Source organism: Dunckerocampus dactyliophorus, chromosome 5, assembly GCF_027744805.1.
Source record: "Dunckerocampus dactyliophorus isolate RoL2022-P2 chromosome 5, RoL_Ddac_1.1, whole genome shotgun sequence".
In the NCBI taxonomy this organism is placed as follows: Eukaryota; Metazoa; Chordata; class Actinopteri; order Syngnathiformes; family Syngnathidae; genus Dunckerocampus; species Dunckerocampus dactyliophorus.
In genome coordinates this window covers 6,493,120-6,507,046 of record NC_072823.1, presented here as the reverse complement: position 1 = coordinate 6,507,046, position 13,927 = coordinate 6,493,120, and the positions used below count along the sequence as shown (strand labels likewise).

The window sequence follows — 13,927 nt, the reverse complement described above, 5'->3', positions numbered from 1 at the left end:
AAGAAAGCTACTATTTGTGAAAATAAATAGAAGACAACTGAAAAATATCGTTGTCATTATACCAGTGTCGACCCCATATTACCCTGGTAATGATGATATCGTTATTTGGCTCTATCCACCCATCCATAGTACGCACCTACCCGGCCCAGTGTCGTGTTACAAACATTCCAGGTGTAGCTAGCAGGAGTCGGGAGTGGCTTTGGTCGACACTTGGGTGCGTCCTGCCTGACGCTTGCGCTCACACACGGAGTGCAATGATCTTAAGTTAGAGCACGGGAGCTGAAACAATGGACGTGTAGCTCTCCATGAGACTGAACAACCAAAGAAGAATCAACATTTTAATTTTCATGTTTTTAATCTTAAACAATCATGACCAGACGTGTCAGACCGGGTTATTATCGGCAGGAAATCAACAAAACCTTATGGGAAGTACCGGACAGGTACCGTGAACTGAAGCAGGTGGGGACCGGAGCGTACGGAACAGTGTGGTGAGTACAATGTGAACAAAAAAAAGACAAAATCCATCAAAAAAGCCAATATTAAGGCCTCCTCTTGTGTGTGGAGCGCAACAAAGAGGGTTGCAGGGAGCGACAGATGGAGCTATACAGCCTAGCAACCACATTGTCATTTTAACAAAGGGACTTCACACACGCTGTTGTATATTAGTATTACGTGAGACTCACAACCTAAAATTACTGTTACATTCAATTCTACTAATTAAAACACACACTCAAAACTACGCAGAAATCTCAATAACTCAATAACACATGAACAACTCAACTCCCACAAAATTGTTTGTTTATGCTAGCTCCCAAAACAGCAGGGTGGATTCCTGTGTGTTAAACCGAGTCATTCCTGACACATGATTGTGTTGTACACATAATTCTGATCACAAATCAGCACTTGGATGAAGTACGCATGCACGTCGTCAGTCTGTGTCGCAATTATTTTTTGTTCATGAAAATTACATAATATATTTTTTCCTAGTTTACGCTGACTGGGCATAAAGTACACGTGCACAGTCTAATGATACGCAATAAAGCTACGATGGCCACTGTCAGATTATTATTTATTAGAGAATGCATCAAACAGAGCTATTAGGAATGTTTTGGTTTAGAACAGGGGTGTCCAAACTTTTTTCAGCAAGATTCACATGGCGGAAAATGAAATATTTTAATTTATCTTCATTATTTTTCTTTTAATAATAATATGACTTATCACCATAATATTTGGACTTTATTTCCCCCATATTAAAACTATTTGAACTTTTTCCTCTTCCTAATTTTCCAAAAATTACAACTTTATTTTGGTTTGTTTGTTTCTCAAAATATGTACAACTATGTATACAATATATACAACTTTAAGAAGTCTTTTTCTCTTTACTGTACGAACGTTATACAACTAAAATGACATTTTTCCTCATAACATTATGTTATTCTTGTACAATTACAACTTTTTCTCATTAGATAAGACCATTTTTTGTTAATATTTTGACTTTATTCGTGTAAAATGACTGCTGATTTTTCATTTTTTTCAGTTTTAATTTAATTTAATTAACTTTAAATACCTTTCTCTCTGCCTTTTCTTCCTCTCCTTATCTGTCAAGTGCTAACACGGCCGACAGGCGATTCCAGTGCACGTTTTTCAAAATAAAGCGTAGTGAAATGTTTTTATGACATTTAATACTGATATTTGATATTTTATCTCAAACTAATTGAGGTCAATATGTAAATAATCGGCTCTACATGTATCTACTGTATATAGCACAGGGGTGCCCACACTTAGTAGAGATCTACCTCCTACTATAAACGCAGAGAATACATATATTTAGAATATTTATAAATATGAGTATTTATGTATATTGTACATCTACATCGGGTGCACACGATCAAAATGATGTACCTGTTCCTATAAAACCTACTGCATATATAGGAGGGGGCTTAATGTCAGCTGACTGGTGTCATATGACATCTACAAAGTGACGGTTATGATTTGGGTGACACGTGACCCACACTACCTTTGTGATCGTCGTAACGGGCACCCCTGATATAGCATATACTGTATGTCCATTCATACGATGTATTACTTAACATTGTTTTCACGTAAAAACTCATTTCCAAGGTTTTATTTTACCGTGGCCTTGCGCCACGATCCATTACATGTAGCGGAAACCCTGTCCTCTGATTTTTTTTCCTACTTGTAGCTCAGCCGTGGACTGCAGAACCAGAAGCAAAGTGGCCATCAAGAAACTCTATCGGCCTTTCCAGTCGGAGCTGTTTGCCAAACGAGCCTACAGGGAGCTGAGGCTCCTTAAACACATGAAACATGAAAATGTAAGATGGACTATTTTCTTTTTTTGATGTGCCGTTGTAAATGACACCATCCATTTACTCGCTGCAGGTGATTGGTCTATTAAATGTGTTCACTGCAGACCTCTCTTTGGACAAGTTTAATGATTTGTAAGTACCAATAATGCCGCGTAGGTGTATTGAAGTTGCTCCTCTCACTCGAAATGCGTCTTTCACCCTCAAGTTATCTGGTGATGCCATTCATGGGAACAGATCTGGGCAAGCTGATGAAGCTGCAGAAGCTGTCTGAAGAAAGAATTCAGTATTTAGTCTATCAGATTCTCAAAGGGCTAAAGGTGAAGAACTTTCATTGGACCTCCTGTTGTATGCAAGGCACGACCTCTTACCCCATTGTCCTGTTCCTCATGTCCTCTTTTATTACAGTATATTCATTCTGCTGGTATCGTTCACAGGGTAAGTTGCCTTTTGTTGCCCTGTATGTTATCTAATCATCAACAAACGCCTTGTCCGAACCCCCACCTTTTTTTCTCAGCTTCAGTATCCCACTAGACTCACACTCATGTGAACTTTTGCAGGACCTCAAACCAGGAAACCTAGCCATTAACCCAGACTGTGAGCTCAAGGTACAAGCATGCACACGCCCTGATAACCCGAGCACAAGCTGTGTCTTTACTGTAACAGTCAAAAATATCTTGCAACATTTTTTTTGTCAAACTTTTTCCATCATAGCCACAAAAACAAATCTGCATCTCCATTTTGTAAGGATAAGTCAGGGGTGTCCAAACTTTTTCCAGCAAGGGCCACATAATGAAAAATGAAAGGAATCAAGGGCCGTTTTGTAAAGCAATACATGTAGATATGCTAAGACGTTATACAGTCCTGGAAAAAATGATTAGACCCCCCTTGTTTCTTCAGTTTACTGATCCATTTTCATGCCTGGTACATTTGTTTGGACAAATATAATGATGATAACAAATAAAGCTCACAAGAGTTTAATTTAAAGAGCTGATATCTAGCAACATCCATGGTTTTCTTGATAATAACCAAAATTACTTAAGTTCTTACATGACTAGCTGTAGCATTGTACTGCCAAAAAATTTAACTCTTATGAGCTATTTTTGTTGTCATTGTTATATTTGTCCAAACAAAGGTACCTTTAGTTGTATCAGGTCTAATATAAACAAGGTGTAATATTTTTTTCCATGACTGTATAGACAGTATGTCAAGAAAAAACTGTATCTCAGCTTTGTCATATAGGTGAAAAAATGTATTATTAGTATCAACATTGGCCTTTGGTCTTTTTTCTCCCATTTCTGCTGTTTTCAAATATTTCAACTTTTTTCTAAATATTTGTACATTTTCTTCACATAATATTATGACTTTATTCCCATAATATTATAACTTTTTCCCACCCTAATTTTCCCAAAATTACAACTTTATATTGTTTTCTTTGTTTCTCATAATATTATGACTTAAAATTATTCTCGTAAAATGTTTTGGGGGCTTAGAACACGACTTCCTTCCCTTCAAATTTGGACTTTATCCTTTTAAAATTACAGCTATTTTTTCAGTGTCAGCTTTTTTTTTTTGTAATTTCCGAACATTTTTTTATTTGTTTAGTTTGTTTGTGTTTTTTTCTTTATTATTGTTATATAACTTTCTTCAATTATGACTTTATTCCCATAATATTTTTACTTTATTCTCGTAATATTATTACTTTTTCTGGAACCTAATGTTAAAAAAATTACAACTTTGTTGTTTTGTTTGTTTCTCATAATATAAAAAAAAGACTTGGCGTAATATGTTAACTTTATGTCTTTATGCATCTAAAATGACGTTATTTTTCCTCATAATATTAAAGCGTTATTCTCGTAAAATTATGACTTTATTCTTGTAAAATTACTGCATATTTTTCAATTTTTGCTGGGTTTTTTTTGTCACGTTAAATTATATTTTTAGAATGTGCCACGGGCCGCAATTTGGACACCACTAGTGATAAGTAGTCATTCACAGAGCCTATATCAGGTGTGTCCAAAGAGTGGCAAACAAGCCATTTACGGCCCATGGCTATTTTTTTATTGGCCCTTGACACTTTCTAAAAATTCAATAAAGTACAAAAAACTAAAAAAAACAAAACATGAGAATAAAGACAAAATATTAGGAGGATGAAGTCATAATATTAAGAGAAAAAATAGCATAAAGTTGAAATATTAAAGTCTACAATAGGTATTTTTTTAAAAGTTGTAATATTATGAGAAAGAAATCAAAAGAATAAAGTTGCAATTTTTGGAAAATTTGGTTGGGAAAACGTGATATATAAGTGCATATCACAATAATAAAGTGAAAATATTCTGACAATAAAGCCATAATATCACAATTAAAAAAATGTACAAATTGAAATATTTGTAAAAAAAAAAAAAAAAAAAAACAGCAAAAAATAGTACTTCGCTGATAACACAAAGCTGAGGTGCAGGCCGTTTTTTTGTCTTTATACTATGAAAAATGCCTGTGGTTGGTTTAAAGAAATGTAAAAGTGGCCCCCACATCCTTTGAGTTTTCAATAATGGTCATCGGTGGAAAAAGTTTGGACACCCCTGAATGAACCATGTGACTACTCCAGGCTGACATGTTGAATTCTGTAAACGTGATGCACTTCAGTATAATGTTGATGGGAGCTATGATGTCTTTGTGATTTAACCTGTCATGCATGTCCTGTCAGATCTTGGACTTTGGTTTGGCCCGGCAGGCGGACAGCGAGATGACAGGGTACGTGGTGACTCGCTGGTACCGAGCCCCAGAGGTCATCTTGAGCTGGATGCACTACACCCAGACTGGTAATAGAGATATGGATGTCAAGAGAGAGTTATGCTCATCTGTACCATACATATAAATACTATAATATACTCAACACTGCCAGATCATTGACTATCAAATACCTTTTTGAAAGCTCCAGTGAACAGGCTGAAACTTGAATGGCTGGAAGTGAAGAGAATGATTGAAGAGTATTTGGCAAGTGAACTCAAGTCAGGACAGCTCACTTCTTCTCTCTAATTAGTTCTTACTCCTGCATTTTCTCATTTCCTGAATTTGTTTATACAGTATGTGCACTGTAGTAAGTTCACAAATTAACTAACTAATTAATAACTAACTTGCTAAGACGCAGGTGTCAAAAGTGAGGCCTGTGGGCCATTTGAGGCCCGCAGCTGTTTTGTTAATGGCCCAACGGCCCAATTTTACAAGAGTAAAGTCATAATGTTACGAGACTTAACAAGAATAATGTCGTAATCTCATCAATTTTTGATGTATTAAACTAGAAGAGAGTATTTGGAATGCAGGAAGTGAACAAATGTATTGCAATTGATGTTAAATTATTATATAAGCTTTGTGTCTTCCTACTCCTTTTGGACATGTGGAACTGTGAATTCTAATATGTGACGCATTCCAATGTAACTTATATGCATGTTCAAATCCATTATACCATTCCCATTACCATAATATAAGGAAAGAGTCATTTTAGTAGCATGGAGTTCAAGAGTTAAAATATACATTCGGTTTTTAAAGTCGTAATATTATGAAAAACAAACAAAATAAAATAAAGTTGTAATTTGTGAAAAGTAAAATTATGAGAGGGAAATTGACTAGAAGAACTAGTTGGAAAATTAAAAAAAACAAAAAACAACAACAACAGAAGAAATAGGAAAAAAAGCTGTAATTTTAGGAGAATAAGGTCAAAATATTAAGAGAAAAAAGTTGTATTCTAACAAGACTAAAAAATTATTTTTTATGACAATAAACTTGTAATATTAAGATGAAAAATAATGTAATTTTAGTGGCATTTAAAGATTTTTTTTTTTAAGTTATGATACTATGGAAAATAAAAAAAATTTAATTTTCCGAAAATTAGGTTGGGGGAAAAAGTTAGAATATAATGGGATTAACGTCATAATATTACCAGTGCAAAATTTAACATTATTTAAGAAGAAATGTTCGATATTAGAAAAACCCACAAAGTCCGAAGTTGTTACTAATAATACACTTTTTCACAAAGCTGAGATGCAGTTTTTTCTTGAAATATATATAACTTCTTAGCATATCTACATATGCTTTACAAAGTTTGGACACCCCCACGTGTTACATCTACTGTATGCTTTGTTTTCTGACGCTGCAACGTTAGCTGAGTGATTCACATGTAACGCTTGGTATTGTCCACTAGATGGCCCTCCCTACCATGTTACCTGTTGAGCTTTTTGGAGCAAAGCGTGATCTGTGCTGCTTCTGACAAGGATTTTGTGCTTCTTCCTCAGTGGATATTTGGTCAGTAGGCTGCATCATGGCAGAGATGCTACAAGGAAAACCGCTTTTTAAAGGCAATGACCGTATCCTTTTATTTGACATACTTTGTACATGTGCTCTTTTGTTATACAGGGTGATTTGAACTCGTGTTTTTATTCATGCCTTCTTTTGAGTCATGCACATCACATTTGACCCCTTGACTTCTGCTTATCAGACCTTGATCAGCTGACTGAGATCATGAAGATCACAGGAACGCCCTCTCAGGAATTTATCGCAAAACTAGAATCGGAGGATGTGAGTTATTTCATTGCACTGATGGGGCCAATTTTTGGCTTGAATAAATGGATCTTTACCCTCAAATGTGAGTTTTGTTTGAAATAAAATGTAAGGATTTTATTTTCAGGCCAAAAACTACATCAAAACTCTTCAGACAGTAGAAAAGAAAGACCTTCAGAAGGTTTTCCCCAAGGCCGCACCACAAGGTGGGACATGTGTACTTTTCAATCTGATCTTTTCCTCGCTTTTTTTCGGCGTTATCTTTTTTTTTCTTCTTTTTTCTTTATCGCTGCACAAGCTGGGTTTAAAAAAAACATTTTCATCACTTCTTTTCTCTTAACAGGGAGTGAACAAACTTTTTAAATTATAAATAATAAAATATAAACGCAGGAATTATTGTAAGTTTTAATGAATTGTCTGAAAGAGGTGTATAGAAGGGCTTATGCCTACCCCTTTTTGGACATGAATTGCGGAAATGTAATCATGTGATGTTTCTTAATGCAACTTGTTAGGCATTTTCCAAACAAATACTATAAACCAGGGCTTTTTCCAACAAGGGCCAAATACTGAAAAATGAAATGATGCAAAAGCCAGTTTGATATTTTGTACAAGTATAAAAGCATATTTCAAGATATAACTGCATCTTAGATTTGTAATATAGGCAAAAAAGTGTATGAACTTCGGTCTTTGCTCTTTTTTTCCCCATTTTTGCTGGGGTTTTTTCCCCAAAATATTTCAACTTTTTTCTTAAATAATGTTTGTGAATTTTCTTCTTGTAATATTATGATTTTATTCCCATAATATTATAACTTTTTCCATGGACAAATTTTCCAAGAATTACAACTTTATTTGGTTTTGTTTGTTTCTAATGACATTGTGACTTAAAAAATATAAACAATTATATTTCAACTACTAAAATGCTACTAAAATGTCATTATTTGTTTGCTCATCAGTTTACTCATATTATAAATTGCAACTTTTTTCTCATTATTTACAGCTATGATATTCCAAATTACAGCTATTTTTTCCTCTTTCTGATGCTGTTTTGAAAAAAATACTATTTCACCTTTCGTAATTATGACTTTATTCCCATAATATTTTGACTTTATACTTGGAATTATTGTTTTGTTTTTCAAAATATGACGAGTTTGAAAAGAATAATGCCTTTCTTTGTATATTTAAAGTTTTTGCTACTAAAATGACATTATTTTTCCTCATGATATTATGACGTTATTTTGTAAAATTACGACTTTTTCTTATTAGATTGCAACTTTTTTCTCAATATATTGATTTTTTCTTGTAAAATTACTTCTGACTTTTCCATTTTTGCTGCTGTTGTTGCTTTGTTAAAAAAGTTTTCTTATTACATTCTAGTTTTAGAATTTGCCGTGAGCCAATAAAAAAACAGCTGTTGGCCGCAAATGGCCACCGGGATGCACTTTGGACATCTCTGCTGTAAACCATTATGTTTAATCGATTTCCTTTCCCCCGTTGTCGTTTAGCTGTGTCTGTGCTGGAGCGCATGCTATTACTGGATCCGGAAAGCAGAATAACAGCGGCAGACGCCCTATTGCTGCCGTACTTCTCAGAGTTTCGGGAACCTGAGGAGGAGACTGAGGCTCAGCCGTACGATCACTCACAGGACAACACAGACCAGCCCCTGCAACAGTGGAAACGTAAGGAAGGGCCCGAAAGCAAGCGTGATCAGTAGAATTGGTGCAGTACAACAGATATTAACCTTAGTTTTGCGCATTTGGTTGTTTTTTGTGTGTCTTGTGTCTTTGTGTGTTCTTTAGGTCACACCTTCACAGAGATCTTAACTTTCAAGCCTGTTGTACCAGAATCCAAGGAAACTTCTCTGTAGGACACAAAACGCCCCACATCATCAGGTCGTGGGCGGCAAGGTGCTTTCTTTTTGACTCCCCAGCAGCCATGGTTTGCCTCATTCACTCACTTTGGGACTGCAGTTGAAATGTTTGCAGCTCATTTGACTGCACAGAACATGGTACCTCGATTGCATGAAGAGTCCAGGATCACTGTTTGATAGTTAACTCAAGACCATCAAATCACTATATTGTGTGCATTTGTTACAGTGGGATGCCTGGGATGTGTGACCAGGTAACAAAATAAGTACCAGGTAACAAAATAAGTAAATACTTAGAAATTTGTCGTGCTAATGGATTCGTTAAATTTGGGGATTCCTTTCCTGTAAATATTTGCATTGGTTTTATATTACCTTCTTTTTTAACAGGATGTTTGTGGGAAATGTATTTTGACACTTTTATGGGAGCCTGTTTTCGCCACTGAATGAAAAAAAACATATCCCAATGTCATATGTATGAGATAAAAAAGGCAAAATTTTGAGATAAAAAGTTTAAATTATGAGATAAAGAGTCAAAATTCCAAGATAAATGTCATAATTATGAGATAAAAAGTTGAAATTATGGCGATAGAAAGTCATAATTACGAGATAGGAAAGTCAAAATAATTCGATTAAAAGTCATAATTATGAGATAAAAAGTCAAAATTATGAAAACTCAAAATTATGACATAAAAAGTCATAGTAATGAGATGAAAAGTCATAATTATGAGATAAGAAGTTATGATTCTGAGCTAAGAAGCCGAAATTATGAGAGTAAAAAGTCATAATTCTGAGCTAAAAAGTTGAAAGTATGAAATAAAGTAGCAATTATGAGAAAAAAGGTCTAAATTATGAGATAAAACCAAATTATGAGATAGGAAGGGCATAACAATGAAATAAAAAGTCAAAATTACAAGATAAAAAGTTATGAGATAAGAAGTCAAAATTATGATAGACAAACTGCACATGGCACAAGGCACATGCGCAGTTTGTATCCCACCATTTCAACTTTTTATGTCATAATTGTGACTTTTTATCTCATAATTCTAACTTTTTATCTCATAAGTTTGTCTTTTTATCTCATAATTATGACTTACCATCGTTTTTTTTTTCCTTTCAGTGGCGAAAACGTTTTTTGATGTGTCTCGTTCCATCTTTCATAATGACGGGCAATATTAATCCACTTCAATATGTGTTTTTTTTTCTATTGTTTACACTTATTTGTTAAACTAGCCAGTCATTCTATTTACCAAACCTTGTTTTTAAACACTCATACTCACTTAATTTTTGGTCTAGCACGCTGAATCAATATTCAGTTTATTATGCCACAACAATACAAAGGCTAACATGCTAAACAAGGCACAAAGGCATGTCAATTAGCATGTAAGGGCGGGCGGTTTGTTAATAAAAGAAATACAACAATTGTGTGACAGGCTGCATTGTTTTTCATGATGTTTATTGGACCGTGAACAGAAATGTGTGGTGGTTTGATGGCATTTTTAATGAACTCCACCACCGACAACAAAAAATCAGCCCATATTTTCAGAAAAAATACACTTCTACAATAAAGTTGCACAAAAGTTCAGAGGTTGAGCCGCCATCATGTCTTTTGTGCTTTTTTTGTCATGCCACAACATGGCAGTTTGGACTTTTGGTTTGGTTTCTGCCATTATTTCTGATCCTGTGCTTTTATTTTGCGATGTCTGTTTCCTGTTTGGATTGAAGGCTTCATCTTTACATACCTGTGGCAAATAAAAAAGTAGGCCAACACTGCAACAGTCCTAAAACAAAGAGAGAAAGTGTGGCAAAGTATTGTGGAGGGGGTCTGCAATAATTTGTGCGTACGCAGTGCACAAATACACACTCACTGCTCCGCTGAAACCATCATAATTAAAATCCCAATAGTTAATTGTTTGTTGCTTGTTGCAGAGGAACTCTTTATTGCTTTATTAGCACGTCAACGTGACGTGCTCATAGTTTCAACAGTGTGTATATGTCCGGTATAGTATGTATGTAGTCTGCGGGAGACTGTAAATGATTAATAAATGATCTAATGATTGCAACATCACACAAAGTCCTTTCTCTACAGTGATTGAAATTAATGATCACAAATGTTTAAATCATGACATTAGTAGTTGAATAATTATCGGTTTCCATTTATGGTGACTGCTGACTGAGATAAGGAATGAGATTGAAGAGATTCCGGATCTTAGCCTGGTCTGAAGCAGGCTAATTCCACAGAATAAATCTCCATGGTAATTTACATCATAACATATCCCACTTTCCACTATGCCCCCCTTAAATTGAGCCAGGGCAACCAAGTTATCCCGGATTAATCCCTTACCCTAGTTTTGTGCAACGGTCCCTGATATTCCAGTAATCCTTCATTTATTGCAGTTAATTGTTTTCCGGACTGGACTCTGATAAGTGAATTTCGGCCAAGCAGGATTTTTTATTTATAAATGGAATATTTTCATAGTTAGAGCATAGAAAACCTGTTTATGACCTTCTAAATCCAGTTTTTAACATTATTAGAGCCCTCTAAACATGAACTAACACCCCTATAGTCACCTTTACACTCGTATTACCCAATATAGTAGACATAATAATAGAAAATAAGCCATTTAAGACATAAATAAGACTATTGCTCATGTTTCTGTAAATGTGTTCTGGTGCTATGGGAAGCTGAGTGAAGGATGGACAGGGTTCAGAGCTTAACTAGGCATGGGTTATTATTAGGGATTTTTTTAGGGATTATTGTGCCTGTTGTGAGATCATTCAAACCTGCAATAACAGTCTGGTGTCTGTGTGTCTCACCGAACATTACAGTAACATTACTGGCACCTAGTGACCATTGTAGACTACTACAAATCATCTTTTAAGACATCTCCTGAATGCCTTATACACTGTATTTGCATTTTAGTTCATTTAGGCATTTGTATGCTTAATCTAGGAAAAATTATGTTTAATGTTCTTAAATGTGCATATTTTGACCAATAATAAGCCATGTAAAACGTTGTTGGAGGTTTTTGGAGGTGTTTTAATAGTGGGCTTTGTAGGTGGAATAGGTGCGTCCCATTACATGCATTCTTAGCTGCCTCTTTTTTTATAGCTGTAGAAAACACAGAAAGGAGAAAGACGTGTGTTCATGTCTCACAAAAGGATTGTGAATGATGGGCAAAATTTTAAAAAAGTGCAGTTTTCCTTTAACTAGCTTCTTTTGAGTGACCTGCGGGTCTTTGAATCCGAAGGATACACTTCCTTCCCAGGAACCAAACGCTTTGCTCCTTGTTGTGTCTCGCCAATCGTGCACAAACAGTTGACAGTTCACTCAGAAGTCAGGGAGTTCTGCTGTTCCCGCTGCAGACAGGAAAACATTCCGTACAAGTCCTCCCTTCCAACACGCAGAGGCATTAGCACGTGGACAGGCTCCCTCTTTCTGTCAAGACCCTGCGGTTGCACAGCATTTTTCACATGTGTATCCACGTACTGATATGTATGGCATTCACGTTTGGATGCACAGCTCACATGCACCATTCAGGAGGGAGTAGATGTGGAATGACAGCAATGCCAAAACAACTGATGTGACCCGGGCCAGAGTCGAGAAGAATCTTACTGTATGTTTCTGGGGGGAGGCGGACCTCACTTCACCATACTAAGAGGGTCAACACTGTGCCGAGATCTGAGCTCAAATAGCTGGCAGAAGTACCGCTTTGTTTCCACCGTCGGCTCATTAGTTTTAATTAGAATAAATCAAAATGATTCAGCAACAGCAACAGACACTGTTTAGTCACCAAATCATTTGGGGTTGTCATGTCCTTGCCGCTGATCCGATAAACAGTATCACAGACTCTTGCAGAGATGCATTAGAAGCGCAGGAAAAACACTCCAACCTTGTTTATGTCAGGGCTTTACACTGATTTATGTTTTGACACCGCAGTCAAAGTATTTGTGTACATTATGTTCGCTTGGTTCCAGATGTCAGTTTGCGTGTGAGTTGTTTCGGCGTCGCTGCGTGTGTAAAGATGTCTGCCTTTGCTCACAACCTTGGACATGTGACATGGCTATTGTTGTGTGGATGCTGGAAGACAAACATCCACTGTTGTGCATCAGCACAATTGCTTGTGCGAATGCTTGATTTATCTGCATGTAATAAACAAAATGTGCTCAGCTTGGAAATACACTCCTGATCCAAATTTTTAGACTAATTAAGGGAGGCAACATTACATTTTGCACTGAAGCAGATTCTAAGTGGAGTTGCAAAAAGAAGAAACAGGAGTGAGACAAAAAAAATTGTTTGAGAGAGCAATTTATTGCAAACAAGCATTAAAGTGAAATAGGCTTTTCATTGTTTGATCAAAAGTAGCTAAATAAAAAATTAAAAAAAAAAAAAAAAACCTGAAAACCCCCTAAAATAGAAATACACTGATGAGAAAGGGAGTCAGTAATGAGTAGGTGCACCATTCTTGTTAATCAGCTGAAAAATTGGTTTGGCAGTGCCAGTGTTTCCAGGAGGCTAGTGGGAATGTTGCTCCAGGTGGTGAAGATGACTTCATGGAGGGCATCCACTGTCTGGAACTGATGTCCATTTTATGGAAAATTCCCTTGCCATCCATCCACACATGTTCTCAGGTGGATTTAGATCAGGGGAACACACAGGATGGTCCAAAAGAGTGACATACTTTGTCAAATAGGCATTGTGATCTGCAGCATTGTCCTGTGCTGTCATTACCACACAGATGAGGGCCTTCAGCCATGAGGGATGCCCCTTGCAACAACTCCACATAACCACTACCGTTTGACGCCCCTGCACAACCTGAAGCTCCAATGTTCAAGGAAAAAGCAGCCCAGATCATGATGGCGCCCCCTCCACTGTGCCGTGTAGAAAACATCTCAGGTGGTTTCTTCAGGTTTCTTCCACCTTTCAATGTCCCATGTTTGGTGCTCTCATGCTAATTCCAAATGGGCAATTTTGTGGCATTGAAAGAGATAAGGTTTTTGAAGATGTTTTTTCTTATTGGTTTGGTTTGGTTTGGTTTGGTTTAGTTTATTTGAACATGAAGGTTACAATGGAATACATCTCGTGAATCATTCTTTGACAGTTCCACATGTCCAAAAGGAGTAGGAAGAAGCAAAGCTTATTTAATCCTACCCCCCATCCATTCTACATCTAGTACAGTACATGTAG

The 13,927-nt window shown here is 36.2% G+C and overlaps 1 protein-coding gene across 1 annotated transcript; it reads left to right on the top strand.

Annotated features, from left to right (window-relative positions):
- The first annotated feature begins 188 nt into the window (after positions 1-188).
- mapk12a (mitogen-activated protein kinase 12a) lies at positions 189-11,471 on the top strand. The gene is made up of 12 exons (XM_054777391.1): positions 189-488; positions 2,204-2,333; positions 2,401-2,459; positions 2,533-2,644; positions 2,733-2,762; positions 2,885-2,932; positions 5,029-5,143; positions 6,614-6,685; positions 6,817-6,896; positions 7,006-7,084; positions 8,381-8,554; positions 8,675-11,471. The coding sequence occupies exons 1-12, from the start codon at positions 370-372 to the stop codon at positions 8,740-8,742; spliced, it is 1,086 nt and encodes a 361-aa protein (XP_054633366.1). The 5' UTR covers positions 189-369; the 3' UTR covers positions 8,743-11,471.
- The last annotated feature ends 2,456 nt before the right edge of the window (positions 11,472-13,927 follow it).